Source organism: Bos grunniens, chromosome X, assembly GCF_055505025.1.
Source record: "Bos grunniens cultivar Pamir isolate PY7600 chromosome X, Bosgru_T2T1.0, whole genome shotgun sequence".
Taxonomy (NCBI): Eukaryota; Metazoa; Chordata; class Mammalia; order Artiodactyla; family Bovidae; genus Bos; species Bos grunniens.
In genome coordinates, this window is record NC_141194.1 from 138,753,693 (window position 1) to 138,780,536 (window position 26,844).

General features: G+C 41.3%; 1 protein-coding gene and 1 long non-coding RNA gene across 12 annotated transcripts in view; one reads left to right on the top strand and one right to left on the bottom strand.

Annotated features, from left to right (window-relative positions):
- LOC147341489 (uncharacterized) overlaps positions 1-26,844 on the top strand; it is a 268,296-nt gene that overhangs the window by 117,495 nt on the left and 123,957 nt on the right. The gene's annotated exons all lie outside the window — the stretch shown is intronic.
- Positions 1-26,844, bottom strand: part of GRIA3 (glutamate ionotropic receptor AMPA type subunit 3) — a 310,057-nt gene that overhangs the window by 33,106 nt on the left and 250,107 nt on the right. The window contains exon 13 of one of the 8 annotated variants that reach the window (XM_086388207.1): positions 23,574-25,045. The exons of the other annotated variants lie outside the window; for them this stretch is intronic. Within the exon in view, the coding sequence (XP_086244333.1) occupies positions 25,004-25,045 (42 nt within the window). The 3' untranslated portion in view covers positions 23,574-25,003. Of the gene's footprint in view, positions 1-23,573; positions 25,046-26,844 lie in introns of those variants that run through there. 8 annotated transcript variants of the gene reach the window in all.

The window sequence follows — 26,844 nt, forward strand, 5'->3', positions numbered from 1 at the left end:
AGAGTCGGGCATGACTTAGTGACTAAACCACCACCGTCATGTATTTATTAACTTTCATGGCCATTGTGGCTGTCAAGCCTATATTGTCCGTTTCCACACTGTATGTATAAGACTTGGATGGACATGTTAAAGAGAAGCTAGACTTGGCTTTGGAGTCTCAGCTTGTTTCCCCTGATTTCACTGTCTTCATTCCTTGTCTGCTCCCTTTGTGGTATTAGTAGTCATGGAGGCATTCACTGATATTACAAGGGCTTCTGTTACCCTTGAGAAAGGGATAATTTGTATTTGAATAGGGGATTCACATCCCCAAAAGGAGAGTGGGTTTCCTGGTATTGTATAAAGTGCCTGGTGGGGCTGGAGAAGACTAGCCCCATGAACAGGACACAAAGGAAGTGGAAAATGGTGAGAGTTTCCAACAAAAATGCCTTCCCTGACTCATTTTTGCCTTCTCTAACTTTATTGTGGGCTATTTATTGCTTAACAATGTTGTCAATTTCTTCCCTAGATGATACTGATAATTAAGAGAATATCATTAAAAATTATAATGTCCTTTATCTTCTGAATTATTTAGCCCCCTCTGACATTTCTGCTTTTAATAAAGGTTCACATGGCATTATCAGGTGGTGCAGATTTTTTTAAAAAGTGGCTCTGAGTCAGTCTGCAGAGCCTAGTTTGTATTGTATGTACTGGCCATGTCAAGAGGGCCCACAAAGGGCTTTTAGCCTACCAGCTCATTTCCATCAATCCACCTCAAAATTAGCAAGCCAGTCTGGGAAAAACTGTGTGCTCACTGTGCACATATAGTTTTCAGACAGATCCCAACCAGAATGCCACCCTGAAGGCCTTCTATATAGAAATTCAGAGATTGCCACTGGCTCAATAATTTTGCCCAGGTCACACAGTTAATGTGGAGCAAAGCTAAGACCCCACCCAAGTCTGCTGAATTAAAGACATTTCCCCTACAAACCCAGCCTCTTAAGCTCTAACACGGACTATATCCTGTCTGGTGAAAGAGAGCAACTGCAGAAACATTTCTTATTTCTTGTTCATTTTTTTAAGAAGTCGGGGCAACTTGTACATTTACTGCAGTCTCTACCTACTGAAGTACTGTAACCTGGCTACAGGGCCCTGGCGTCCACACTTCACCACATGAAGAGATCAGAGTGATTTGGGACAGAATAGGAATGCCAAAGGCATTTGACACATGTTTTACAGAAAGCAGTGGCTCTGATGAAGTGTATTTGGGAAAAGGAATCACTGAACGTTACACAATTTTCCCCTGAAGCACAGGAAGTGCTTTCCATGTTTATTTGGAGCAAGGCACACAGGAAATGATTTCATTTGTAAAGCATGACCGAAACCCCAATTTAGTTTTCCTTCTTTCCTTCACTTCAGGTCGCACCTTTCTAAACGTTCAGACAGCTTGTCAATTTCCTTTTGGCTCAGACAAGCAGTGGCTGCGTGGTGCCTGTGTTTTGGTGAAAGCAGGGGGCGGAAGGGGATGGAATACTGGTTTCTGTCTTTTGTCTCCCTCTCGGTGTGTCACGATCCTGGCTGAGTTATTTTGGGGGCTGGGCTTTTAGATAACTTTAGTGTGGGCAAGGTCACCTTTCACCTAGACATTGAGTTTTGCTTACAAACGTCAAATAGCCATTCCAAGTGCCTTTGCCTGATATTTTCACGCTGTGCTCTAAAGACCAGTGACAGGTTTCCTTCCACCTCAAGGAATATTATTTCAGACGTCTCCTTTCCAAAAGTGCAAGTGAAAACCCAGATCAGTTACTGGTCACCTTCTGAGTGTCCCTCCCTGGCATGCAAGGTCAGATTACTATTCTGACTTGTCTTTCTGCTTCTCTAGTCAGGTCAGGCTAAGAATAGTCCACCGGGTTTGAAAGTAGCATCAGGCTATATGACTTTGAAAGCCAGAGTCAACAAACTCTTGGGGAAAATGGTTCTTAGGTCCTATTGCTCTATTCTCAGGGAATAGAGGAAAGGATATAGTATCTTCTACCCCTGTGGCTATCAGCAATGATGTTGCCTCCCAGGAGACATTTGGCAATATCTGAAGACATTTTTTTTAAACTGTCATAACTTGAGGAGAGGAGGTGCTGCTATTATCTAGTGGATAGAAGCCCGGGATGCTGTCAAACATCCTGTAATACACAAGACACACCCACAACCAACAACCATCAGTGATCAGTGAACAAAGCTCTAAATGTCAGTATTGCTATGACTGAGAAACCCTGCCTTATGGGTGTCAATGGAGCTAATGTTAAGTGGAAAAAACAATAATAATTAACATTTAATTGAGCCCATCCTTTGTTCCAGGCTCTGTTTTAGGTGTTTTACATGTGTCAACCCATCTAATACTCATGACAACTCCATGAAATAGATTATATTATTATCCCATTTTCAAAGTGCAGAAACAGAGGCACAAACAAATTAAGAAACTTGCCCAAGGCCGTACAGCTAGTAGGGAGAGGAGCTGGGAACTCACTCATGTAGACTCCAGAATCTGTGCTTGCAAACACTACACTGTTTCCAGGTGAGCGATGTAGGTGGTAGTTGTCAACCGTACACTAGGGCTGGGCCAAATTCACATAAATTCTGTTTGAAATAGTATATATTTTAGTATAACTTCAAGGTGCATGGTATTTCTATTAATACCTCCCTGAAATGTGAGATAGGAGACACAGGATGTCTTGCCCTTAACCTACATGAAACCACACACACACACACACACACACACACACACACACACATATTTGGCTGCACCAGCTCTTAGTTACAACATGTGGGATCTAGTTCACCAACCAGGGATTGAATCCGGGCCCCCTGCATTGGGAGCATGGAGTCTTAGCCACTGGACCATCAGGGAAGTCCCAGAAACCTCACTTTTTAAAAGACTTCAACAAATTACTTTTTCTCTCTATTTGAACAATGAGAATATATAAATATGGACTACTAGGGCTGTTATCGAGCAAGACTGAATCAGCCTTTATTGTTTCTGATACACTTCATCTTTCACTTCCCCACCCAGGCAGCCCTACCTCTTCCTCATCTACCTTACTGGGTACAAGTATGCCCTCTCGCTCCCTTACCCTACTCACAGAAAAGGATTGGAAACATTTCCACTGAGGAGTAAATGATGGAAAACAACCAAAAGTGTGATTCCCATTGCAGGAGAACTTGCATTTCAGCAAAAAGCAAAGCGTAGCTAAAAGAATGATGGCCTAAATGGTGGATGTATCAACTGGTTAAGGGAAAAGTGTGTGCCTCGTATGTTGAAAAAATTGACTATGCTAACTGTTGGGTTGGTTGAAAAGTTCATTCGAGTTTTCTGTAAGACTGTATGGATAAACCTGAATGAACTTTTTGGGCAACCCAATACAACCCCTCACCTTTAAGACTGCAGGATCTGTGGGTACAGAGAATGTGTGCCTGCTATACCCCCCAGTACTGATGAGAGAAAAGCCTCAAATTCCACTACACCCAAGCAGTGGATTGACTCTAGGGTTGGGATCACTGTTGAACACTCCAGGGTCATTTCTCTCAGTTTGAAAGAGTTTTGTCAATGAAACTTCATCTTCAGCAATCTACAGACAGCCTATCACCCTTGACCAACTGGATTTCACTTCCTAACTGTGTTTTTATTTTCTACCCTTAAGTTATTTAAAAGAGAAGTTCAATACTCTTATTATTCTTGAATCAATCAACCGTAATGCAGAGGCCAAAGCTGACAATGCAGAGCCTAGGAAATGAGAGGAATAGATACTCTTCAATTAAGAAGAAAACTCTCTAACACAACACTGTAAAGCAACTATACTCCATTAAAAAATTAAAAAACAAACAAAGGCCAAAGACAAAAGAGAGAGAGAGAGAGAGAGAGAGAGAGAGAGAGAGAGAGAGAGAGAAATCTATCCTGGAATTGTAATATTTTGAGTTTCCACAGTGGCTGTTTCTTCCAGGTCCTTAGAGTGAGAATTATTTTCATACTAAGGGGGAAAACACTGGAAAAAAGGAAACAGTTTTGCTCAGGGATATCAAGATGAGTCCAAAATTTCCACTTAGTGTTTTTTGGGAGGTTGAGGGAAAGAGTTAGTTTCCTAAGGGTGAGCTGGAAGTAATCTGAAGAGTTCTCTTAAAGCCAGCTCATCTGTGCTCTACCTGTAGGTAATACATACCTGGGAAGCTACTGATCACTGTTCCTGTGATTCTGATTTAACTGGCCTGAAGTGGGGCCAACATTGCAAAAACATCTTCCTAGGTGACTGGACTATTTGATCTGGGTTTAGAACAACCAACCAACAAAGATTCTGCAGTAGAAACAGCTAGCTGCCAGTTATCTGCAGTGAATACTGACAGTGAGAAGGCTACCATTTATGGAGCCCTTACGTGTGAACAATACTTCACACTTTACATACATTATAGAGAATCCTCCTTAAAATGACCTTGTGAAACAAATATTATCCCCGTTTTACTGATGATGTAACTGATGCTTATAGAAGTTAATTTACTGGTTCTGAATGATACAGCTGGTAACATTTCTAGCCTTAAACTCCGAGCTCATTTATCCACCTGTCTAACTGACATCCCCACGTGGCTGCCTCATAGGCATCTCTAGCTTAATGTGGTCAAAATGCAGCTCTGGAGTCTTCCCCACCCCCGCTTGCTCCTCCTCCAGGGTCTCCATTACAGAAAACGGCACTACTGTCCAGTCGTTCCATTGTGTAGGCCAAAATCTGCCATCATCCCTGACTTTTTGGCTGCACATTCTACAGCCTGTCAGTGCCATCTTCAGAATATATTCAAAATCCAACCTCTTCTTCCTTCATCTTAGTCCAAACCAGTCATTTTTCACCTGAAATCTTGCACTCATTTCTGAAGTGGTCACCCTTACCTAGCAATCTATAGGATCCTTTTTTGCACATAAATCAGATCATACCATTCCTCTGCTCCCAGCCCTTGAAATGACTTCCTATCAAACAGAATAAAATCCGAAGTCCTTACCAGGGTTTAAAACCCCAACACAACAGGCTCTGGGTGGTCTTTGCCACCCTCATCTTTTCCCACTGTTTCCCTCTCGCACGTCACTCCTGCCACCTGGGCCTTTAGCCTCAAACCTACCAAGCACATCCCCATGTCAGGGCTTTTGCTTATGCTGTGACTTCCTGAATGCACTTCTCTCCACCCCACTCTACCTCATGTTTGTGTGTTCAAGTCCTCACTTCATTCAGGTGTCTGGTCAAATGTCACTTCAACAGAGAGCCCTTCCTCCATCAGTAGAGACGAAATAACACTCTCAACATTTTGTCTTCTTACCTACTCTTTTTTTTTTCACTGTACTTAACACCAACTGAAACATGTTATTTACGTATTTGTTGTTTTGGATCTCATCCACTTCCATGAGTGCATGGACTTTGTTTTGTTTGAGCACTTAGAACAAGGGCTGTCACACAGAATGAAAAGTGAAAGTGAAAGTGGCTCAGTCATGTCCAACTCTCTGGAGACCCCACGGACTATACAGTCCATGGAATTCTCTAGGCCAGAATACTGGAGTGGGTAGCCTTTCCTTTCTCCAGGGGATCTTCCCAACCCAGGGATCGAACCCAGGCCTCCTACATGGCAGGCGGATTCTTTACCAGCTGAGCTACGGGAAGCCTGTCATATAGAATATACTTAACAAATATTAACTGAATGAATAAATTATCTGAAAATATTAACTGGAGTAGCTGAGATTTAAACCCACATCATTTAACCCCAAAGTCTATATTCTTAATCACATTGCCATCATTGATCTCCCTCCACCCCCAACCCCTTTCACAGCTTAGAGAAGAAAAGTGGTAATTTGGAGGTTGCATAGGGACTTCCCTGGTGGCTCAGACAGTAAAGCGTCTGCCTATAATGCGGGAGACCTGGGTTCAATCCCTGGGTCGGGAAGATCTCCTGGAGAAGGAAATGGCAACCCATTCCAGTATTTTTTGCCTGGAAAATCCTATGGATGGAGGAGCCTGGTAGGCTACAGTCCACCCGGTTGCAAAGAGTCAGACAGGACTGAATGACTTCATTTTCCAGTTACAAAGTAGCAGAACTAGTACTTTCTAGTTACAAAGTACCTTTCTAGTTACAAAGTAGCAGAACTAGTACTCACATCTAGGTGCGCTGGCTTCCACTTCACTTTCTAGTTACAAAGTAGCAGAACTAGTACTCACATCTAGGTGCGCTGGCTTCCACTTCACTTTCTAGTTACAAAGTAGCAGAACTAGTACTCACATCTAGGTGTGTTGGCTTCCACTTCCCTTTCTAGTTACAAAGTAGCAGAACTAGTACTCACATCTAGGTGCGCTGGCTTCCACTTCACTTTCTAGTTACAAAATAGCAGAACTAGTACTCACATCTAGGTGCGTTGGCTTCCACTTCCCTTTCTAGTTACAAAGTAGCAGAACTAGTACTCACATCTAGGTGCGTTGGCTTCCACTTCCCTTTCTAGTTACAAAGTAGCAGAACTAGTACTCACATCTAGGTGCTTCCACTTCCCTTTCTAGTTACAAAGTAGCAGAACTAGTACTCACATCTAGGTGCGCTGGCTTCCAAAGACTGTTTTTTTTCTATGACTCCATACTGCCTTCCAGTGGAGAAATGGCTAAGTGAATTAACCAAAAGGCCAGTGAATTGATTGAAGTTTTCTTCTTTGACCTGTCATTTTGACATGATTTTATAGCCTTAATCTTCTTCGGTTCAACTCTGAGGCCTGTGCAATATGCTATGAGGTAAAAATGCACCCATATAATACTCCTCTAGCCTGTCACAAGGCCCTAAATCCTAACACTAGAGAACATGTCTTGTTTGACTTGCACAAAGTACTTAAATTTCTCTAAGACTCTAATAATGATCTCTGAAATGGGGATAGAATATTAAATGAGGTGATTTATATAAAGCACTCAGGACAGTTTCTGGCATGTAGTAAATCCTCAATAAATTAGATTACACTATCATGGCAAATGGAAGGGTCACATGACCCATTCATTATCACCACCTTTGATGACTTGGTTTGTTAGAGAATTTGTGCCAGAGGAATACTGGAGGGAAGCAGAATCAAGATAGTTCTTGGGCAGGAGAAGGTGCGATGAATTGAAAGAGTAGCATTGATGTATATATACACTACCATGTGTGAAATAGTTAGCTGGTGACAAGCTACTGTATAACACAGGGAGCCCAGCCTGGTGCTCTGTGATGACCTAAAGGGGAGGAATGGGAGTGTTGGAAGGAGGCTCAAGAAGGAGGACATACATGTATATTTATAGCTGATTCACATTGTTATACAGCAGAAACCACCACAACAGTGTAAAGCAATTATGCTCCAATAAAAACAATAACATAAATAAAGTTTTAAAAATATAGTTCTTGGGGAGGGCAGGCAAGATGAGGTGGCACCCTGATACATCAGGGGGAAGATGAGGGCATGGGCAAAGGTGGATGGGCAGAAGGATGGTGCCAGGTTCTATGCTGTCAAGTGGGACTGAGATATAGACTAGAATCAAAGCTAATTCGCTAGGTACTTAGCAGAGAATAAGGTCAAAAGGGGCTAGTCAAATATTCAGTTTCAATATAATCACGTTTCATCTTCTCCTGTGGCTGTCAATTTTGAACAGTTGAGTTTAAGATTTAAGTCTTTTCCTTCTCACTATGTAAGGAGTCTCCTGGTAAGCATTATTTCTAAAGGTGCTGTGCTGATTAAAAAATGTGGCTGGCTGGAGTTTTGTCTGGCAAACACACTGACTGTGAAAACTGCAGGAAAATTGATTTTCTGGCATTGCATGTCTTGGCACAAACTGTGATATGGAAAGTCAAGTTATAGAAACTTCTGGTAAGTGTGGCATGTGGAGGTGACTTCACAAAATGATTCAGTTTCACTAATCTTCACGCTGGGGACCAAGGCAATGGTTCCCACATGCAAAATGACAGATAAAACTACTAATTTACTGTTCTCAATTTAGAGAAGTAGTCAGATAGCCACTTAATTTGATACCCACACTCAAATACAAATCAACAGACTACTTTACACTCACATTCTTCACGCTCAGGCCTTCCTTGATCCCAAGTGGTCTTTATTCTGCTTGAGCACAGTGGAGAAACCACCCAGTCACCATTTGTTCTGCAAGAGGCTTGTAGTTCACGGTGAAATTTTCAGGGATGTACTTCCTTTTGGTGTATAGAGCAGTGGTTAACAGCATAGGTTCTGAAGTTATAAAGACCCAGCTTTGGTACTTATTAGCTGTATGACTTTGGGCAAAGAATTAAACCTCATCGAGCCTCAGTTTCCTCATCTGATAAACGAGGATGGTTATCGGACCCACCTCATAGTGTTTGAACAAACTCTGGGAGATAGTGGAAGACAGAGGAGCCCGGTTCACTGCAGTCTGTGGGGTAGCCAGAGGTCGGACAGGACTGAGCGACCGAACAACAACATGGTGTTCTCACAATGATGAAATGAGAGCGTGCTTATAATGAATTTAGCATAGCTCTTGATAACATAGTGAGCACTGAGTTAAGAAACCTAGTCAAGTTGGAAACTTAGCTAAGTTTCTCCCCCATTTAATAGCTGTGTACAGGCACTGTGGAAGACTGCTGGAAGGGATGAAGATACTGGAAGACATGGTCCTTATGCTCAAGAAGCTAAGGGAATGAACAGGTAGAACTCCAGCCAATAGCACTTTCTAAAATAGTCTATGTGCCATCCAATATGGTAGCTTCTAGCCACACTTGTCAGTTGAACACTTGGAAAGTCGCTAGTGCCACCAAGCAACAGAATGCTAAATTTAATTTTAATTACTTTAAATAGTCACATGTGGGTGGTGAATATCATGTTGGAAAGTGCAGATCTACAGCTTATTTAAAAAAGGCAGAGAAGTACCAAAAGGTAGGGAAATGACACCAAGAACTATTTTATCTGCTTCACAATATTTTTCTTATTTCTCTGATGATTGAAGTGATGGCTGAATTAAATGGAAGTCCTGCCTGATGCAGTGGGAGGGGTTGGCTATAGCCTAGGTCGAGAGGCAGGGGAGAGGCAGGAATAACTCCTGCCCTACTCAGGGTTAATCTGTAGCTCTGGGATAGTTTACCTAGCCTGGGTTTATGGAAGGCCTCTCTAGAAAAAAGGTAAGTAGGGAAAACGACTAGACCATTCAGGTATGACCTAAGTGAAATCCCTTATGATTATACAGTGGAAGTGAGAAATAGATTTAAGGGACTAGATCTGATAGATAGAGTGCCTGATGAACTATGGACGGAGGTTTGTGACATTGGACAGGAGACAGGGATCAAGACCATCCCCATGGAAAAGAAATGCAAAAAAGCAAAATGGCCATCAGGGAAGGCCTTACAAATGGCTGTGAAAAGAAGAGAAGTGAAAAGCAAAGGAGAAAAGGAAAGATATAAGCATCTGAATGCAGAGTTCCAAAGAATAGCAAGGAGCGATAAGAAAGCCTTCCTCAGTGATCAATGCAAAGAAATAGAGGAAAACAACAGAATGGGAAAGACTAGAGATCTCTTCAAGAAGATTAGAGATACCAAGGGAACATTTCATGCAAAGATGGGCTCAATAAAGGACAGAAATGGCATGGACCTAACAGAAGCAGAAGATATCAAGAAGAGATGGCAAGAATACCCAGAAGAACTGTACAAAAAAGATATTCATGACCCAGATAATCATGATGGTGTGATCACTTACCTAGAGCCAGACATCCTGGAATGTGAAGCCAAGTGGGCCTTAGAAAGCATCACTACAAACAAAGCTAGTGGAGGTGATGGAATTCCAGTTGAGCTATTTCAAATCCTGAAAGATGATGCTGTGAAAGTGCTGCACTCAATATGCCAGCAAATTTGGAAAACTCAGCAGTGGCCACAGGACTGAAAAAGGTCAGTTTTCATTCCAATCCCAAAGAAAGGCAATGCCAAAGAATGCTCAAACTACCACACAATTGCACTCATCTCACACGCTAGTAAAGTAATGCTCAAAATTTTCCAAGCCAGGCTTCAGCAATACGTGAACCATGAACTTCCAGATGTTCAAGCTGGTTTTAGAAAAGGCAGAGGAACCAGAGATCAAATTGCCAACATCTGATGGATCATCCAAAAAGAAAGAGAGTTCCAGAAAAACATCTATTTCTGCTTTATTGACTATGAAAGCCTTTGACTGTGTGGACCACAATAAACTGTAGAAAATTCTTCAAGAGATGGGAATACCAGACCACCTGACCTGCCTCTTGAGAAACCTAAATGCAGGTCAGGAAGCAACAGTTAGAACTGGACATGGAACAACAGACTGGTTCCAAATATGAAAAGGAGTATGTCAAGGCTGTATATTGTCACCCTGCTTATTTATCTTCTATGCACAGTATATCATGAGAAACGCTGGGCTGGAAGAAGCACAAGCTGGAATCAAGATTGCCGGGAGAAATATCAATAAGCTCAGATATGCAGATGACACCACCCTTATGGCAGAAAGTGAAGAGGAACTGAAAAGCCTCTTGATGAAAGTGAAAGAGGAGAGTGAAAGAGTTGGCTTAAAGCTCAACATTCAGAAGACGAAGATCATGGCATCTTGTCCCATCACTTCATGGGAAATAGATGGGGAAACAGTGGAAACAGTGTCAGACTTTATTTTTTGGGCTCCAAAATCATTGCTGATGGTGACTGCAGCCATGAAATTAAAAGACGCTTACTCCTTGGAAGGAAAGTTATGACCAATCTAGATAGCATATTGAATAGCAGAGACATTACTTTGCCAACAAAGGTCCGTCTAGTCAAGGCTATGGTTTTTCCAGTGGTCATGTATGGATGTGAGAATTGGACTGTGAAGAAAGCTGAGCGCTGAAGAATTGATGCTTTTGAACTGTAGTGTTGGAGAAGACTCCTGAGAGTCCCTTGGACTGCAAGGAGATCCAACCAGTCCATTCTGAAGGAGATCAGCCCTGGGATTTCTTTGGAAGTAATGATGTTAAAGCTGAAACTCCAGTACTTTGGCCACCTCATGCGAAGTGTTGATTGGAAAAGACTCTGATGCTGGGAGGGATTGGGGCCGGAGGACAAGGGGATGACAGAGGATGAGATGGCTGGATGGCATCACTGACTCGATGGATGTGAGTCTGGGTGAACTCCGGGAGTTGATGATGGACAGGGAGGCCTGTCGTGCTGCGATTCATGGGGTTGCAAAGAGTTGGACACGACTGAGCAACTGAAGTGAACTGAACTGATTGCTCATGTGGGCAAAAATCCCTTGAGAACACATAGGAACTGTTTCCTTTAAATTTATCCTATTTGTTCAAAATTGAATATAAATGAACTCCTGGGTCTAGGTATGCCATGAAAGAACATTCTCATTATTGCTGTCTGAGAACTATACTTTTGTTCAAAAGAACAGATCACTATACAAGGAAATATTTGTGCAAAAAAAAAAAAAAAACAGAGTATGCTCCTTAAATTTCCACCCAGCTTGATTTTTCTCTTTCTGGTTCTGTGAGTTGCTACATTAAGTTGTTTGGAACTCCCCCACCCTCTGATTCCCCTTTCTAAGGAAAGAATTCCAACAGCAGTGAGCCTTCAGGTGATATTTACAATTTCCCTTGGGTTTTGAAAAATAGTACTTCTCTGTATCAACTCTGGTAGATGCGTTGAAGGATTGAATATAATCAAAACTGAAAGAGGCAGAATCTCCAGAGATGCTTTCCTCTAAAACTTCCAAATAACTTTGTCAAGTACTCATTCCAAATGCCTTTGCCTAGCATTTTCAAACTGTATTATAGTTACATTAAGGTCACAGATATAAATTTGCCTTTTCTGAGTCACCAAAGGAAAGATGGGACTGGCATTTGGTACAGAGTTAAGACTGGGGGAATCATTCAGCTTGGTTACTGTCATACAGTGACCAGTGGCTTGAACCAAAGTGTACAAAAAGTCCCACACTGAAACCAATGCTGCTGAATTGCCTATTTGTAAATCAAACTCCATTAGAAATTTTTTTTAGAAGGGAAACAGAATAATGAGTTGCAGCAATGTTGTTTTAAATCATCTATAAAATTAGGCTAAAACATAGTTTTTCTATTTACTGTGTATTTACTGTGACTACTGAACAGAAACAAAACCAAAATAAGAAAACTCTTTAAACAATTATTTCATTTGACTTGAATTTCTGATAGACTTGAAGGCAGCCATGTTTAATCCTAAAGGATTTAGAAGAGTAAAGGGAGATGGAAAGCCTAGTTTGTATTTCTGAATTTCATATATTTTCTGGAACCTGTGAAATCTGTGGTCTGTGGGATCATTTATGAATAGTTGTTAGTTTGAAATGCTTTTCTCTAAAGTCCCCATTTCTGTGCCAGGACCTTATTACCAAAGAAATAATGTAACTTAAAAACAGCCCTTCTATATCTCAAGCAAAACTGTTGTTATTTGTTGCTGTTTCAGAAAAGTCAATAGGCCAATATTTTTGAAGTTATGTATTTTCCTTAAAAAATGAAAACACAAATTCAAAAAGATATGCACACCAGATGTTCATAGAAGCACTATTTACAACAGCCAAGACGTGAAGCAACCTGAATGTCCATAGACAGATGAATGGATAAGGAAGATATTATATTTATGTACACACACAATGGGTTATTAGTCAACCTTAAGAAAGAATGAACTGCTGCCATTTGCAGCAATGTGGATGGGCCTAGAGAATATTATGCTTAGTGAAATAAGTCAGATAGAGAAAGACTAATTCTGTATAATATCACTTGTATGTGGAATCTAAAAAATAATACAAACGAATGCATATGTAAAACAGAAAGATTCACAGATATAGACAGCAAACTAGTGTTTATCAGTGATGAGACGGAAGGGTGGATGGGCAAGATGAAGATATAGGATTAAGAGACACAAATAGATAAGCAACAAGGGTATATTGTGCAGCACTGGACTCAGCCATTATCTTGTAATAACTTTTAGTAGAGTATAATCTGTAAAAATACTGAGTCATTGTGCTGTACATCTGAAACTAACATAATATTGTAAATTAACTACAATTTTAAAAAATAAATGAAAAATATTTTCAGGTTAAAAAATATTATATTCCTGTAATACTCTCCAGCTTGCCTTTCTTGAGTGTGTGGCTGTGGGGATGTGGGATCTTAGTTCCCAGACCAGGGATTGAACCTACACCTGGAGTCTTAACCACTGTACTACCAGGGAAGTCCCTTCCAGTTTACCTTCTATTCCAACTCTGATCAACCAGCGGCTGACCTTAATCAGCTTGAATGCTTACAGCCCATTACCTCCCTCACCTCCATCCTCACCAAGGTGCCACAAACAGCAGTTAACAAATTAAGAATGCTTATACAGATCTGTATGTTTTCCAGAGCTCCTTAGGGTAGTCTGTGGCTGAGAGTTATCTGGTTTTCTTCTTCATAATTAAATGGCTTTTTTTTTCTATTACCCAAGATTTTAAAAGTCATTTGCAAACTTTAATTTCCATCAGAAGGACTTTTCTGAGTCCTACATATAAAGATGGGAATATTTCATTGAGAGCCCTCCTAGACTGTCATCTCTCTTTAAGGAGTGCTTTTTTAACCTTCTGCCTTGAAATTGCTTGTCGGTGTGGTAGACAAAGTAGATTTCCTCCCCCTTTTCCATCTGATGGCAATCTGCATTTCTACTGATTTCTATCCAGGTCATTCATTATCCACTCACAGAAAAGTATGTTATTAATGAGAAGCAGGTAGGAGTCATGCTGTCCTCCCCAGGTTTAAATGAATCTTTAAGATGGTACAATCAAACAGATATGCAAAGTAGGCCATTAATGCAACATTAAGATTACAAATTTAAATACAAAATCAGGGAATGCAGAACTTTTAAAGTTTCTCATCATTTCTGTATTGGCAACATGGGACATGCTGAATATATAGTACAGTGTTAGGAAGACATGGACTCACAGTATTGAAAAATGACTGATGTAGGTAAGGGGGACTCGAAGATTAAGTACCAGACTTCTGGAATGCTATAATCATTCCTATGTAGATTGGCTCAACCTCAATAAGTAAGTTTTCCAACACCTATGAACTTTCCTTTCCCTGGTTTGTGTTGCTTTGCCTAACTAAAAGCATGCCTTCCATCATGTAACAGATAAATTCCTAGGAAAAGCTGTGCTATGAATTAGATTCATTTCTGAAAATCAAATTTTATTTCTCTACAAATGCATGGGCTGCTTTATGTTTATTTCTGAAAGCCCTCCTCTTAGGTTTCTCTGACAAGCAGTTAATGATCTGTAAACACCAAAATACACTAGGGGGATCTCTGTTTTCCAGGGAAGAATATGTTTCTGATGTGAGTAATTACTATTTATTGCTTTTACCAGTTGTGAATTTTCTGGTATATGGATTACTTAAGGGTAGGGTCCAGCTGTGTTGTGAAGCCAAACATTTTGGAATAAAAGAGAAGTCTTACAAATGGTATTAACTAGTCCTTGTTAATCTCTGTACTGGCAGAAGGGCAAGCCCAATAATTGCCTGGGAAGACAAAAAAGCCAGTACAAAGTGATTCAAGGTGGGAGGTCCTGAAATAATGCATAATATGCTGTATCTCACAAGTGCCACTGGAAGAGGTATCCATGGCAACAGCGAGGGTCCTAGTGGAACAGAATGGAAAAGATCATATACTAGCCTTACCGAAACTGATCTGGTCTTGATAAAAGAGAGAAAAATTAGTCTTCAGCAAGCAAGGAGGCTAGAATTCTCTTTTCTAGACTAATCAAGACCCATACTTCTGTTTTGCAGATGATGGCACCCCAAAGGAAGTTAGAAAGAAGGAATGGTTCCTCTTAAGTATTGGGTTGACCAAAAAAGCTTGTTCAGGTTTTTCCATAAGATCTTACAGAAAAACCCAAATATTTGTTAGCTCTGCAAAAAATCTGTGGTGGGAAAATTCTGCAGTTGCCCACAGCAGCTTAACCCTATATGAGTCGTATCAATGCACAGAGCTTGCACTGGTTAGAAAATTGATAACTGCCCCCATAGCCGATGGTGGGCAGGAAGGCTGGGCAATCTGGCTTTTGGGCTGGAAAGCATTTCTCTCCTGCTTGGGAATCAGAATGGTCCTACTACCAGCCTGGTGCATCACACTTCTGTTTACCTAATAACCATGGCATATAAAAACAGAAGTGGCACTGTAGAATTCATAAAGGAAGGTGTGAGAAAAGATCACAGCCATCTCACTTCTTTCTTTAAGGCCAAAGAGCCAGCACTCAGTCTGGTTATAAACACTTACTGTACCTGTTCTTTTCTAGAAAGATAAGCTCTCATCAACTCTTCTTGGTAGATATTCCCCTCACCTATCACCTCCAGTTACTCACAGGAGGTGTCACCCTGCCGTACGGATACTTGGGGCTGGCCCCTCAATGACTCTCCTACGTGTGGAACGTTGAACCCTGGTCTCCCTAATGTCTCTGTAAGAAACGAATGCAATTGCATTGGTTGCCCATTGCCCAGTACCAGCAGGTGAAGTGGGGAAAGAGAATGGGGTAAGGAAAAGGGAGGAGTATGTTAGAAAAGTGCTTCCTGCTGAAGGGTAGGAATTTCCCAACTCATGGTTTGGCTTTTCCCTCTGAAGCAGTTTTAAAATACATTCCTCTTCCTGATAGCATGTATGGTCCTCATTTTGAGCCCTTCTTGGTGATGGGGTTCAGGTCTACCCAGCTAAGGTCCTCAAAGTTGGGAGCTTTGAGGCATGAGGCTCCCTGAAGCAGTAACACAATAGTGCTACCTCATAATAAAAGGCATGGAAAAGGACCAAAAGGGAGGGAGGTGAGGAGGACTGTGATAATAAGAGAGAGCTTTGGCTAATGGCCAAGAGCTCAAATCTCTTGTCGCAATTTCTCATTCTGCCCCTTCTCACTTTAAAGGACATTTCTCTTGTCCATATCTCCCAACTGTATGTGTATATATATATATATATATATATATATATATATATGAAGTACAATTGATTGACAGTCTGTGAATTTCAGGTATACAGCACCATGATTCATATCTATATATCTGAATCATATATATATATATATGCGACTGATCTGATCTGATCTGATATATATATGTATATATACACACACAGAGGAGACCTGGTTTCACTCCCTGGGTCAGGAAGATCCCCTGGAGAAGGGAATGGCAACCCACTCCAGTATTCTTGTCAGGTAAATCCCATGGACAGAGGAACCTGGCAGGCTGCAGTCCACGGAATTGCAAAGAGTTGGACACGACTGAGCAACTAACATTTTCACTTTCACATATACATGCATAGGTGCATGCTTGCTAAGTCACTTCAGTTGTGTCCAATATACAAGATAATATGTATTTACAAGATAAGGAGTGTGCTATAGACACCTGTGCTACAGAGTAGGTCCTTGTTGTTTCTCTAATTTATATATGGTAGTGTGTATCTGTTAATCCCAAACCCTTAATTTATCCCTCCTCCTTTTTCCCCTTTGGTAATCTTAAGTTTGTTTTCCATGTTTGTGAGTCTGTTTCTGTTTTGTAAATTAGTTCATTTGTATCTTTTTTTTTTTTTACATTCCACATATAACTGATCAGTTCACTCGCTCAGTCATGTCCGACTCTTTGCGACCCCATGAATCACAGCACGCCAGGCCTCCCTGTCCATCACCAACTCACGGAGTTTACTCAAACTCATGTCCATCGAGTAGGTGATGCCATCCAGCCATCTCATCCTCTGTCGTCCCCTTCTCTTCCTGCCCCCAATCCCTCGCAGCATCAGAGTCTTTTCCAATGAGTCAACTCTTCGCATGAGGTGGCCAAAGTACTGGAGTTTCAGCTTAAGCATCAGTCCTTCCAATGAACACCCAGGACTGATTTCCTTTAGAATGGACTGGTTGGATCTCCTTGCAGTCCAAGGGACTCTCAAGAGTCTTCTCCAACACTACAGTTCAAAAGCATCAATTCTTCAGCGCTCAGCTTTCTTCACAGTCCAATTCTCACATCCATACATGACCACTGGAAAAACCATAGCCTTGACTAGACGGACCTTTGTTGGCAAAGTAATGTCTCTGCTTTTCAATATGCTGTCTAGATTGGTTATAACTTTCCTTCCAAGGAGTAAGCGTCTTTTTATTTCATGGCTGCAGTCACCATCAGCAGTGAGTTTGGAGCCCAAAAAATAAAGTCTGGCACCATTTCCACTGTTTCCCCATCTATTTCCCATGAAGTGATGGGACCAGAGGCCATGATCTTCATCTTCTGAATGTTGAGCTTTAAGCCAACTTTTTCACTCTCCTCTTTCACTTTCATCAAGAGGCTTTTCAGTTCCTCTTTACTTTCTGCCATAAGAATGGTGTCATCTGCATATCTGAAGTTATTGATATTTCTCCCGGCAATCTTGATTCCAGCTTGTGCTTCCTCCAGCCCAGCATTTCTCATGTTGTATTCGGCATATAAGTTAAATAAGCAGGGTGACAATATACAGCCCTGATGTACTGCTTTTCCTATTTGGAAGCAGTCTGTTGTTCCATGTCCAGTTCTAACTGTTGCATCCTGACCTGCATATAGGTTTCTCAAGAGGCAGGTCAGGTGGTCTGGTATTCCCATCTCTTGAAGAATCTTCCACAGTTTATTGTGATCCACACAGTCAAAGGCTTTGGCATAGTCAATAAAGCAGAAATAGATGTTTTTCTGGAACTCTCTTGCTTTTTTGATGATTGAGTGGATGTTGGCAATTTGATCTCTGGTTCCCCTGCCTTTTCTAAAACCAGCTTGAACATCTGGAAGTTCATGATTCATGTATTGCTGAAGCCTGGCTTGGAGAATTTTGAGCATTACTTTACTAGTGTGTGAGATGAGTGCAATTGTGTGGTAGTTTGAGCATTCTTTGGCATTGCCTTTCTTTGGGATTGGAATGAAAACTGACCTTTTTCAGTCCTGTGGCCACTGCTGAGTTTTCCAAATTTGCTGGCATATTGAGTGTAGCACTTTCACAGCATCATCTTCCAGGGTTTGAAATAGTTCAACTAGAATTCCATCACCTCTACTAGCTTTGTTTGTAGTGATACTTTCTAAGGCCCACTTGACTTCACATTCCAGGATATCTGGCTCTAGGTGAGTGATCACACCATCATGATTATCTGGATTGTGAAGATCTTTTTTGTACAGTTCTGTGTATTCTTGCCACCTCTTCTTAACATCTTCTGCTTCTGTTAGATCCCTACAATTTCTGTCCTTTATTGAGCCCATCTTTGCATGAAATATTCCCTTGGTATCTCTAATTTTCTTGAAGAGATCTCTAGTCTTTCCCATTCTGTTGTTTTCCTCTATTTCTTTGCATTGATCTCTGAGGAAGGCTTTCTTATCTCTCCTTGCTATTCTTTGGAACTCTGCATTCAGATGCTTATATCTTTCCTTTTCTCCTTTGCTTTTTGCGTCTCTTCTTTTCACAGCTATTTGTAAGGCCTCCCCAGACAGCCATTTTGCTTTTTTGCATTTCTTTTCCATGGGGATGGTCTTGATCCCTGTCTCCTGTCCAATGTCATGAACCTCCGTCCATAGTTCATCAGGTACTCTATCTATCAGATCTAATCCCTTAAATCTATTTCTCACTTCCGCTGTATAATCATAAGGGATTTCATTTAGGTCATACCTGAATGGTCTAGTGGTTTTCCCTACTTTCTTCAATTTCAGTCTGGATTTGGCAATAAGGAGTTCATGATCTGAGCCACAGTCAGCTTCTGGTCTTGTTTTTGATATAACTGATAATCATGTGATATTTGTCTTTCTAACTTACTTCACTTAACATGATAATCTCTAGGTCCATCTGTGTTGCTGCAAATGGCCTAATTTCATTCTTTTTAATGGCTGAGTAATATCCCTTAGTATATATGTACCACGTCTTCTTTATACATTCCTCTGTTGATAGGCATTTAGGTTGCTTCTCTGTCTTTGCTACTGTAAATGCCTACCGTGCTTTAATACCTGAACGTCCCCATGCTAAGCCCAGCCCTTCTGTTTGTTCACCTACTGTCCTCTAGACTGGGGAATTTTAAATCTTGGGGTTCCTAGAAAAACATTGCAACTGCAGTCCTGGCTACCTGAGACCCTGCTGGTTAAATGTGCAAAAGTTAGGGGAAGGGCTGGGAGGACAGCCTCTGTCACGTTGACAGGAGATTCAAGCTCCTGAGCAATCCCTGACTTTTGTCCTTTCTCCTTATGAAATTTTTTGTGCCCCTACTTCTTTCCAGGTTCTACTGTGTTTTTTTTTTCCCATGTTGACTAACACCTAGGGATGCTCACCTAAATTGAGACATTTGAGGTAAGAGGTTCTCTGCATTAATACAGTAGCCCTGACCCCCAAGACCCAGTAGGTGAAAAAACAAAAGAAAAAGGGAGGTGAGGGTGGTTAAAGAAAATTAGGAGAGAGCTCCTCTCTACAGGGTAGGAGTTCCCAGCTCCTAGTCTACAACTTCTGTCCCATTCTTTTTCCCTTGAGAAATCCTTCTTACCTGTAACCTAGGTCATCCTGATTGAAAATCTCCACTGATAACCCATACTTTGATCTGGCCACCTCCAGTCCTCTAGGATAGGACATTTGAATCATGGGGCTTCTCCATAAAGACATTAACACAACAGTCCTGGCCACCCAGGCTCCATCCAGTAAATGAGCAATGGAAAAGGAAGGGTGTCATATGGATCAGAGGAAAAAAATTTAGGTCAAAACTGTAACCATTTCCAGGCTTCTGGGTATCATTCCCTTGCAGTCTCATTTCCCTCTCACTTTTAGTTTTCATGGACTTTTATTGACCCTAATCTCCAGTCTGATACCATTGCTTGAGCTTCGCTGCACTTGGGGCACCTCACTCTTAGTGCCAGCCCAACCTCAGATTCCAGGCCCCAAAATGGTCATCTCCCATTGGCCTCTGTTAATGAGGTAACTTTTTCTTCTCTGTTCCACTCTGACAGGAACACTAAGAGGAGGAGGTTACAATTCAGCCGGCAGCTCTGACCACTCTCAAGAAACGTCTTCTGCTCAGATTTCTCTCTGTCCCACAGGCCCAGACTCCAGCCTCTCCCCTGAATCTTTCACATAGGATTAGTAGGGGAAAAAAAAAGCAAATCCAAATCGTTGAAGCAGAAATCCTCTGGTAGAAACCACTGGTCTAGTGTAGTCATTCATCAGACTATTGGGTGCGGGGAGCTGCCCGTGAGAACGGGGTCCTTTGTCCGAAGGACACAGCTCTGGGAGCTGCCTCAGTCCTTGAGGGTTTGCTTGCAAACATAGCTCTCTGTCCCGCCACCCCAGAGATTAGGTGCTTATTTACTGCAGGCACCTGGAGTTCTCACGCACAGAGAAATGTTATCTGGTGTAAGAAATAATAACAGGGAGCCATTCCCATGCTCTCAAGATTTCTTGTGACTGTTTGTAAGATGTATAGGCCAACCAAGAAAAAATGTCAACTGTCTTGTCTTTCTCACGCTTTTCTGTATAAATATGAGATGTTGAATAAAGTCGGTGTCAGACTGCATCCCTTCGTGGTGACGTGTCTGAACCTCTCGACCCCATCTTGGTAGTCTCTTGCTTTAGTTTCTTTCTTAGCCCCGCCGTGCACGTTCTCAGGACCTGATAGACGTTGCCGGCTGGCTCCGGCAATTGGGTCCTCTATTCACCATCTCTGACAAGTGGCCATTAGCCTATTCCTGGCCGATAGCCCTTCAAAGAGGAACAGCTCATTATCTATGCAGACAGTCAATATAATTTTGGATTCCTTTATTAGAAGGTTCTTTTTACAGTGAGCTAAAGTCTCTATCCCTGTAATATCCACACTTTGATTTTGGTTATGTCCCTTAGCGCCCACAGAAGCAGTACAACTCATCTTCAAAATATCTACCCTTCAAATAGTTGAAGAGAATCCTAATATATTCTACTTCTGCATATTTTCTTCAGGCTAAATAGTCTCAATTCTTGTGACATGGGAAACAATCTAGTAAAAAAAAAAAATTGCAGGCCAGTCCCTGTAGGTCAGCTCTTTGGGCAATTCCAGATAGAAATGTTTTAAGACAAGACCAATAGAGAACTATGAGAAGCCATGATTGTCTCCTGATGTCAGCTCTGAAGATCTGGAGGTGTCCCTTACCTTTAACAGCTTTCTCTGGATCCATATTGTACACATGTATCCAAGCCTCCTTGAACTAATTTCTATTTCTCCTCAATCATTGACCATGCTATTCTCAACCTTCTTGTTTGTACAACTGGCTGAAATCCCAGGCCAAGAAAATAAAGGAAAAGCGTTCTTCAGGATATAGTCAGTGGAGCAGTTTACTTCCTGGTGATTTTATATATAATAAACTTTAATTATTTGCTAATCACAATTATCCAAGTTGTGGGATATGTGCATGTGTGCTCTTGCACGTGTGTGTGTGTGTGTGTGTGTGTGAGAGAGAGAGAGAGAGAGAGAGAGGCTGCAGGAAAGGGGCAAGATACAAATATTTTGAAATTAAACATTAGAATTCTGTGTAAAGGGGATTTAATATGTTTTTCTTCATGATTACTCTATTAATATTGTCACACCAGGAAAGGGGCTGTTTATTTTAGGTGAAATAAGGTCTAATATAGTGGGGTTGTTTTTAAATATGAAGGGCTCTTTCACGATGATCTGGGGTTAGGTGGCTGCCCTTTCTTTCATTTCAATTTGGTATTATTTGCCAAAGCATAGATGGAGTTTGATTTTCAAGACTGGTTCCTCAAACTCATGCAAAAGAAGCAAAATATTCTCTGGAGAAAGCAAGGTATTCTTTGGATTTATGAACCTCATCTTCACGTGCAAGATGTGAGTTACAAAACTAGAAGTAAGAGCTCAGAGCACTGATTTCTACTATGACACTATTGTTTCTACTGTGATACTTTTTTCTTGGAAACTTTTTTCACCCTAAACTCCTCCCCACCCCAAACACATCTACGTACACTATTTTGAGCAAACAAATCTTAGTGTGAACGCTAGACAAAACTAACAGTTCTTCAGTCAATAGAGGCCACAGTCTAACTTGACATAAAATTATGGCCTGTCTTCTTGTTGTTTTGGTCACAAATAGATACCCTTTGCCCTCATTTTGAATTCTCTTTTCTCTCCAAATATTTCAAGATGCCCCCTTTTCCAGAGACCTTTCCCGATTGTCACCTGACCCCTTTATTGTCTTCATACTGAACTCAGGGTTCTGAATGGCACCTCCTATTCTTTCCCAGACTGTCTAGGACAGAGTTCTTCACCCAGTGAATCTGAAAATCAATGTTACTGAATGATACAAGAAATAGTCTGTAATCCAGTCTACAGGGACAAAGGAAATAAAATTGAGAGTGAACTAAATCAGGCTGTGCCCACATAAGAATTTTGATACCACTGGGAATTAAGAATAAGTTCCAGAATGCAGGTTCCTCTAGGCATAGCAGCTGACTGCTTTCAGGAGCTTCTTCATTTAGGGCACCAGGGAGTGTACAGATAGCGACAGGTAACATTCTAAACCATTGAGAACAGGAGAGCAATGGGTTTCATTCTACCATTCATCACCTGCATTCTACTGCCATCTTGTTGGGGCATCAGAGTTGCAGCCCAAATATAGAAAAAAGAAGGATGCTCCCCTAAGATGTTGCTACAAGATGAAATCACTAGCTAAAATATCCAGGGCCCTCTGTATATATGTGTGATGTGTGGAATCAACAGGAATTTAGGTATTTTTCAACACTTATGTACATAGCATATCTTCCCTTCAACTTCGACTCCCTTTCAACTTCAAGTCGTGTATCAAGATAATTCTCTGTGATGTTAACTAAAGTTCTGCCCCCAATACCAGGTACCAGATCTTCCTAGTGGGATGGAGGCATCAGTGGCTTAAGAGAAGATTAGGAAGAAAACAGAACAGAAAATGCCCTCATCTTTTGTTTCAAAATAGACTTTCAAAAAGTTACAGTAGAAAAGATAGAACTGGCATATGATCCAGAAATTCCATTCCTAGGTATATAGCAAAAGGAATTGAAAACAAGGGTTTGAACAGATGTTTGTACATCAGTGTTCATTGTAGCATTATTTACAATAGCCAAAAGGTGTGAACCACCCAAGTGTCTGTTAAAAGATGAATGGATAAGCAAGATGTGCTATAGATGACAATAGATAAATTCATCCTAAAAAGGAATGAAGGTCTGAAACATGCTATAATATGGATGCGTGAACCATGCAGACAGTGTGCTAAGCAAAGTAAGTCACACACAAAAAGACAAATATTGTATGATTCCATACAGATTCATATAAATGGAAAGTAGAACAGTGGTTACTAGGGGCTGGGAGAGTAGGGGAATGGGAAGTTCTTGATTAATGGTTATAGAGTTTCTGTTTGAGGTGATAAAAATGTTTCAGAAATAGTGGTGATGGTTATACAACATTGTAAATGTAATACCACTGAATGGCATACTTAAACATGGTTAAAACAGCAAATTTTATGTTATATATATTTTATTATAATTTTTAAACACTAATAATGTAATATACCAAAATTCTTTGAACTGTACATTTTAAATGGGTGAATTGTATCTTCATTAAATTGTTTTAAAAGGCAGAGGCAACAGTACCTTGAAGGCCAAGTTTTCAATTAGTAAGAACCAAACTTTCTGATAAAAAAGAGAGGTTTTTGAGTTTCCAAATTCTAAGACCAAAAGGGAAATATGAAGTTTATGTCATACTCAATAAATTGGAAAACAGATCGATAATGAGCCAGACTAACTACCCTTGGAGGCCAGATAAGAGCTGAGGCAGAGAGGAGTACAAGAGAAGTCAGAGTGGGCTGTGCATCACAGAAGGGTCTCTGTGCCCTGCTCCCCACCTCATCCCAGCTCTCCAAAAGGAGGAGAGAGGATGGCACTCCCAGGGCAGAAGTAATGGGGTCTCACTTCCTAGGGTGTAGCATAGGGGTGATAAATTGAAGAGAATAGCCTATGTCTAGCTTGGTGCTGGTGTCATAAAATAGCAATGGCTACATGAGGCCTGGAGGAGAAAGGAGCTGTCCCAGAGAGGTGGAAGGAGAGAAAGAGACTATTCCAGTAGCCCTACAACTGTGCAAGAGGAGAGAGAGAGAGAAAGAGAGAAAAAAAGGAGACAGCCTGGCAATAGGTGCAGGGTTATGTAGGTCTGCAGAGGTCTTGCGGCCTGGCAAATGTCTGTGTGGAGGAGAAAGACTACTTGACATCCAAGCTGGGTGGTACAGCTCAGTGGATGCTGGAAGTGATCCTGATGCTCTGGTGTTAGATGGCTGCCCTGATGCCATGACACCATGTACACTCCCTGGAACTTGGATATTATTCCAGGGAAGAGAGAAAAATCCTGAAATGACTGGGAAATCACTGTTTGCCTGAATTTATCTGGGTGTATTTTTTTCTGCCAGGTGGCAAAAGTGAGGTAGCAGGAACAGGAATGTAAAGAAATGTTTTTCTGCAAAATGGAGTTAGTTGTCTGTGAAAATATACCTCTGCCATAAAACCACCTTCTAAGAAGACCAAATAAGATACAGTAAAGGCATGAATCATTAGGGGCTTCTGGACTTCTAAAATTTTTTTGATGATTAACCTTAAGACTTATTTTCCCACTTGGAAAAATTTCCTAACCAGTCCTAGTGTAAGTGTACCTTCTCAGCCCTTGTTCCTACAGTTTGCTTTATTGCTATGTGTGCTAAGTTGCTTCAGTCGTGTCCAGCTCTTTGCAGTCCTATGGACCATAGTCTTCCAGGCTCTTCTCTCCATGGGATTCTCCAGGCAAGAATACTGGAGTGTGTTGCCATTTCCTTCTCCAGGGGACTTTCCTGACCCAGGAATCGAACTTGCATCTCTTAAGTCTCCTGTATTGATAGGTGGGTTCCTCACCACTAGCGCCACCTGGGAAGCCCTTTGTTTGTTGCTATAGTTCATAGTTACTACAAGTATCCTTGGATCATTTGATGAATGTAGGACTTAGAGATTTCATTAGTGACCACTGAAAAGGAAGGTCAAAAATATGAGCTCTTCCACCTTGTTCATAAATGTTATCCAATGCATCAGCAAATTCTGAGACTCTCCCCAAAATATATCCCAAACCTGACCACTTTACATACTCTCCATTGCTATAACTCTAGCATATAAATCCATTCTTCAGTTACCAAGGTCGTCTTCCTGTCCCTTAAACATGCCAGGATTTTTCCTGCCCCAAGACCTTTGCACTTTGTATTCCTGCTGTTTGGAATACTCTTCCATCATATTTTCACATGGCTAACTCTTATCATTCAGGCCGTTAATTAAATGTTACCTCCTTAAAGAGGCTTTCCCCAAACCCCTTCCATCCCAAGCTCCCAGTTAAAACAGTCCTCTCTAAGTCATTCTCTATCATAATACACAGAGTGCTTATTGGGGCCTGAAATTATTTTATGCACCTACTTATTTATATGTTTACTGTTTCTCTCCTTCCAACAAAACATGCGTGCATGCTCAGTCATGTTGACTGTTTGTGACCCCATGAACTGTGTGGCCCACCAGCCTCCTATGTCCATGGAATTTCCCAGGCAAGAATACTGGAATGGGTTGCCATTTCCTTCTCTAGGGATCTTCCAGACCCAGGGATCAAACCCATGTCTCCTGTGTCTCCTGTGTTGGCAGGCAAATTCTGTCATGTTTCCCCTACTGTATCCCTGGTACCTAACTTGATACAGTAGACACTCAATATAGCTTTACTCACTGGTTTAAAAAGTGGAAGATGTTGAAGATTGGAACGAACTTGACCACAGGGCCTCACCTTGTAGCCTTTTTGAAAGAAAAATTCACATCAAGGTTTTATTTGTGTGAGTTTCCTCTTCCTTTCCAAAGTGGAGTGCTACCAAGCATTCTAGTTAATTGCATGTTTTTGTGAGTTGAGTTTCAGTCAGTTGAAATTTTAGTTGATTGTTGTTGATCAATAATAGTTGATCAACTATTTAGGCTTCTTATGGTGATAGAAAGGAATCGTAAATAATCAACCTGTGCAGGCTTGCCAGGTGAATTCAAGGAAAGTCTAATTGAACAGATGGGTCCCCATCCTCTAACTGGAAGGCTATTATGTATTTTGACTTTGTTAGACAAGGAAAGAGAAAGGTCCTGTGGTGAGTTCCTCTAGGGAAGAGAGTTTCAGAATTCTCACAAAGATCTGGGAGTCCTGTGTGATGTTAATTATCCTGGTGTGGTCTGAGAGAGTTGGCAGCCTCAAAGATAACAAAGACTTAACCCCCTAAGGCTTCCTGAGCTGTGACATGCTCTCATAAGCAAGTAGGTTACCTGGGAGGACTAACGGAGACAGGCTAATGAAATCCATATGGTTGGTCATTTTGGACAGATGGCCTGCATGCCACCTTGGAAGCACCTGAAGTTTCTAGGTGGTCTTCAAGGGCAGCTTTAAGCTGTGCATGGTGAAGTTATTGAATCTGCAGACCACAAAGGAATGGCTAGAGATGGACTAAGAGATGAGGTCATATTTTATAACAGGTAGGAATGGGATCAGGAGGATGGGGGAAGGATATAAATGAGTTTTCTCTCTCCTCCCACAGCTGGAAATGCCACCCCCCAACTCTCTTCCATTGAGCAAGCAGAGGTTCTTTTCTTTTTGAGAAATACCCTTCTCTCACGTCTCCTCAGAGCCTTATTTGGACAGTCTCTATACTTCAGTTGCTCTACTGGTGGGTCCTTTAAATCTCTTGGGATTTGTAGAACACTTCATATCATTCAAGAGCTTTTTCTGATATTATCTTCTAACCAACCCCATACAGAAGG